Genomic DNA, 5,305 nt, shown 5'->3' on the forward strand with positions numbered 1-5,305 from the left:
AGGGAGAATCACAGTTGTTGTCTTAGTTGGGCTAATTTGGACCGTAAGTTTGCAAATATATTTTGACCCAAATTCTGTAGATGTTGTATATAATGATAGGCCTGTGCACTTGTCTCAGCCAAATTGATGCGGCTCGGGCCTAGTTCAGAAAAGCTATTTCGTGTGTGAAGTATGGCGGCCACTACAACTTTACTTTAGTCCGGTCCAACCTTTGCTCTAAAGAACGTTCCCTTCTCCACTCATAAAACGAGGTTTATTGTTGGTAGGTTGAGTTAACAGTTCTCACTTTAACCATAATGATGAATTGTCTGCACTTCTCGTCTTGGTTATATTGTTTACTGCAGTTTCTGAAAATGGAAGAAGTCACCAAACAAAAAGATGACCCAGTAACTCAATTGCGCAGCATCTAGTCGGAATTTGAGACTCTTTTACAACAAGCTCCTGTCATTTACCCTCAAAAACTCCTCGTAAAACTACGCCTTTGTTTGCTTGCGTTTATAAAACTTATAGTTTGAGTTTAATTTCCATCTGTGTTATATCTCAGCCAGAAAATCAGTCTTTCGTATTACTTCAACGTTTGCAGACGTTTGATCAATGTAAAGAAGAATTGATTTGCTGGCTGAAACCTTTTACCTTAAAATAGCCATGACGTAAATTGCTCGCAGATCAATTGTCGTTTGAGAAAAACTTTTAGATTGCACAATCGAGTAGAGTGGAGGTCTGCTGCAGATGGAGAATTAAGGCATTTTTTGGAATATAGCTCAGGCAGCAAAGCCAATCTTTGTGCCCCCGTTCAAGTATGCCATTAAGTGTCCTACCCTAGACACATACCCTTGAGCAGTGTCGAACCTGCGTCCTTTCAAGTGCTGTACCAGAGCTCTCGCCACTTGTCTATTCAGCCGACGAGCAAGGCTGAAGGTAGCTGCTGAGTGCTGGCTGGCCGTGTCTTCAGCACAAATGAAGGATTTTTAACGCACCACATCTCATGTGACTAATTTGCTGGCTAGGAAAGGTTGAAGTTTCTTAGTCTGGGTTTTACTGTTTTCAATCATCTTGTGCAATTGCTCAGAAGTGAAGTGTGCATGAAATTTATTGCGTTTTCTACAAAACTCAATCAGTGGAGGAAATCAAAAAGAAATAGAAATCGACATCCAGTAAAAAATCACGCAATCTTTACGTTATGTTGCGTCAACGTAAAGTAATGTAATTTTTTGCTGATTTCACAGTTAGTTGAGCATCTCGGCCCGCGAGAATAAATAAAGAAAATCACCTTCCATCACACCAATAACACGTTGGCAAAACGTTATCGAAAACAAGAAAATAATGCAAAGTTTTTGAGCTTTGTTAGCTGGCCATTCGTCACCTCATCCTCAGAAAACGTCCTTAAATAAAGAAACCCAGATTTTACTCCGCAATTCCGCTGTTCCATTATGATCTAACACTGACAATATGCTGTGGCATCGATGAACTTCAGGGAATGCAAATAAAATAAAATTCAGTTTTCAAACGGTGAACATCCGTTTTCTTCGCTCCCCACTGAAAAGTAACACGTTTAAATGCACGGTGTCCGTGTTGCTTTTGTCACAGCTCAAATCGTCTTCTTCGTCGCTGCTGTTCCGTTTCAACGAGTTCATTTTCATGGCTAATTTTTTATTTAATTGCTTCAGTTTATTTCCGTTGGAATTTTTCTGCTTTTCCTCTTTTGGTGCGTTCCATTCTTTCGTGACGAACCGCCGAAAGGAATCCCTCTCCATCATAGTAAAGACACGGTTTTGGGCGACTTCAAACGTGTTTGTGTCTGGTTGAGACATATTTTGTTTTGTTTCCAGCCGAGTGGCAGCGTCGATGTTAATCTGAAAAAAGAAATTTTATATAGCCTATGGTAAATTTTGAGCTCGAATTTGTTTCCTTTTTGTCATATTAAAACGGCCAAGAAAATAACCTCAGTAAAGTACAGTGAGCTAAATCGTTGGACAAAAGACAAAGCATAAGAAACAAACAAATTTTGAAACAGTAGCCTATCGACCGGTTTACTAATGGTAATTACTATTTTACTAATTACGTATTAAGCGCCTTTGATGAAATCGGAAGAACAATGTTTCATCAAAATTTGTGGCGTCAGAAATTTTCTTTTCTCAATAGAGTTTCATGTTGGTTGGGAAAGAAGGGTAAAGGTTACCAAATGCTTTATTAAACTTTACAAAATGCATAACGTCTGCATTGCTACATTGCTTTAACGTCTTTGTGTATTAAACTATTGCAAAAGTTAATGATAACTTTTTACAAGCAAGATCTTTTTTTATTTACCTCTCTTGGGGAATCGACGGCAATGTACTTTTCATAGATGATATTTGCAATCTTGCCCTGCTTGTTCGCCTTCTGCTTTTTATAGGCTTCTACCTCAATCCAAAAGTCGAGATTTTCTTCACTAAATTCTCTTTGCAAGAATGCCCGGAATGATAATATGCGAGCTGCAAAAAAAAATTCTTCATTTAGATCAAAGTTAATATCCTGAATCAACGTCAGCAACTTTTGATGGTCATTCTTCCATTCTATTTTAACTTTGGTTTCCAGTGGGACTATTTGCATTGTTTCTTCAACAAGTGCAACTTTATGACTTCTCATAAATATTCGGCCTATAAAATAGATTTTATGGGATACGCCTTCTCTATTTCGGAATATCTTTGGTTAAACATACTTGCTGGTACTGTATCACAACTACTGTAAATAGAAGCAGCAACGGTATATCATGCAAAAAATACTTTCTTGTAAAAAAAAATTGGTTGCTATTTATGGAAATGTAAGATGGTTAGGTGTCAATGTTTTGCGAACAGGCTTTATAATTTAGGCCTGCCACAAAAATGCACTGCTCAAACCGACCTGATAGTCAAATTTTGTAGATAAATATTAAACTATAAACAGACATAACTCAGCAACAACACTACATTTAACATTATAAAAACAAAAAACAAAAAGCGAACGTTTTCGGCTAGTCATATAGCCCTTTTCAAGCCTATAAGAAAACGTTCGCTTTTTGTTTTTTGTTTTTATAATGTTAAATGTAGTGTTGTTGCTGAGTTATGTCTGTTTATGGTTTAAAAGAGTTACCTCTCTACCCAAATTGAAATATTAAACTCGCAAACACAAGCTTGACTTGACACTACTGCAATTGTTCTGATAAAACTTACATTTCTTCTTTAAAAATTCTCGCAAAGTTTTCATCGTTGACCCGTTCATCGTCTTCCAAGAAGTAAATCTGTGGAAAAAATGTGCATTAGAATTAGTTTCCATTCTAGTACACTTATCGATGTGACACTAGAAGATTGCGATTTTATTCGCAGTAGCTTACTTGGTGAGTTGTTACAGAGATATGATTGACAGTATAATTAGATCGTAGCTTATTGCTTTCTACAGATGGGTGCACTGTATAAATGTTCTCACATTGCAATGAATTACATAACTACATATAAGCAACAACTATCAATGTTAAGAAAATTATCATGTGATCTAGACTTACGAATGAAAACAATCGCTTTTCCTCTTCCTAGGCTGCGTGTCTTGTTCTCCTGATGAGGAGAATCCTGTATCAGATCCTCTTCTGAGACTTCTCTTTTTGGGTAGATGAAAAATATCCGAGCCGTTGATAGCAATTGGCATGCTTGGCATTCTATTGACTACCACTAGAATATTTTTTTTTCTGAAATAAAGAATACAATGTAAAAAACAATTCAATATTAATACATATTAAAGTTCGACATTTGATAAATAATTTCTTTCCGCAGATTTAGGTTTGGTGGCCGTGCTTAATTTACTTTCATCTACGTAACCTTTAAATCTGCATCGCATGCACGTTTTAAGCTTCTGTGGTTTTGCCACCTTTTCCTTTTGTTGGTCTTGTTTCCGTTCACTATTTGTAACTTTATCATTGCTGGTATTTTCTGACAAAGCAAAATAAATGAAATTAAATTGAGTGGTTGCTTAAAACGAACTGTTTGCTCAAGCTCAACACATGCCGCCTCAGCACTACGTCGTGTCTAACAAGTGATTTGCGATCGCCCATGGAGCTTATATAGACCGTGAGGACAAAGTGAGAAAAAGTACGAACCACGAAGATGTTTATCTCTCTTAGCTACTGGTCATAGACAATCGCTTCTTTTCTGTAGGCTACGATTTACTGTACCAACGCCGTTGCTTCGACTCATTCGTTTGCAAAGCAACCCAGGTTTACAACTTACAGCTTTTTTTCCTTCGCAAAGCAAAACCTTATGTGATGTGACCCCCATTGTTGATTTCCAATATTCAACATTTGCGATTGGAAGCAACTGAAAAGTCTTTCCATAATTAAACAAACAACTGTTCAAGTAAGAGAAAAAAGTTAAAGAACGACTTGCTTCGTAACTCATGTACAACATCATGTGCAAAAAGTAATTACTCCTTAGAGACTTAATTTCCTCTAAAATTCCCTTCCTGGAATTTTCGTGATGACATTACCAGAACGCGAGATCCCAGTCAGCAAATCATTTCTTTTTTACATTGATTCAACGTCTGCATAAGTGGATTCAATGCAAGAAAAGGAATTATTCGGTGACTGGGATGGATCAGCGATATTTCTGTATCAAATCACCCTTCAAGATTCATGCAACCTCATTTATCTCTGCCTTGCACAGACGTGGTTTGGCTTGTATCGATCGCTTGTACAATGTGTTATAAGGAAACAGCAGCAGCAGGCTCCAATTAACGAGATAACAAATGGATAAAACACCGGCGGTTTTGCAAGGCATGCAAAGCGTTACATAATTTGGTTTAAATTGGATGTTCAAGCTGAGCAAGCGTTCGATGAACATGTGAGTCTATTTTAAGTGCACGTTTTAGTAAATTAGTTTTATCGATTTGCTCAATTTGATTGATCTTGTTTATCAATTACCTTGACGTTGAGGAGTGTGCAAAATGACTTACGCAGTAGAAGGCACGTTGGGCTACGGACCAAAGAAGATATTGATCTATTTAAACCTTCCTTTTAAGTTTTTTTCAAGAAAAAAATATTTTTTTAAAGTTTTGTGTAAAAACAACAGCTCGGTCGGTTTTGATTATCGTTTTCACATCCTCTCCATCCTCTCTGAAAGTATTTCTTCCACAAACATTTACTTTACATCAAGCTGCTTTTTCCGGAAAAATAAAAAATTTCTACGAGAATATTCATTCACAGCAGACTTTGTTCAAAATTCTTGTTTTCCTATCAGTTTTGCAGGACAATCTAATTAAATGAAGTTCAGCCCACAACAGTCTTGATATAATCTTCTCTTAT

At 36.8% G+C, this 5,305-nt stretch overlaps 1 protein-coding gene across 1 annotated transcript; it reads right to left on the bottom strand.

Moving 5' to 3' along the window:
• Nucleotides 1–1,072: 1,072 nt before the first annotated feature.
• Nucleotides 1,073–3,693, bottom strand: LOC145765234 (regulator of G-protein signaling 21-like). The gene is made up of 4 exons (XM_082577021.1): nt 3,518–3,693; nt 3,189–3,256; nt 2,308–2,471; nt 1,073–1,853 (listed from the first exon to the last, which is right to left on the bottom strand). Exons 1-4 carry the CDS (start codon nt 3,664–3,666, stop codon nt 1,503–1,505), a joined length of 732 nt encoding a protein of 243 aa, XP_082433147.1. The 5' UTR covers nt 3,667–3,693; the 3' UTR covers nt 1,073–1,502.
• Between the last annotated feature and the right edge of the window lie 1,612 nt (nt 3,694–5,305).

This window comes from Aplidium turbinatum, chromosome 2, assembly GCF_918807975.1.
Source record: "Aplidium turbinatum chromosome 2, kaAplTurb1.1, whole genome shotgun sequence".
Lineage (NCBI taxonomy): Eukaryota > Metazoa > Chordata > Ascidiacea > Aplousobranchia > Polyclinidae > Aplidium > Aplidium turbinatum.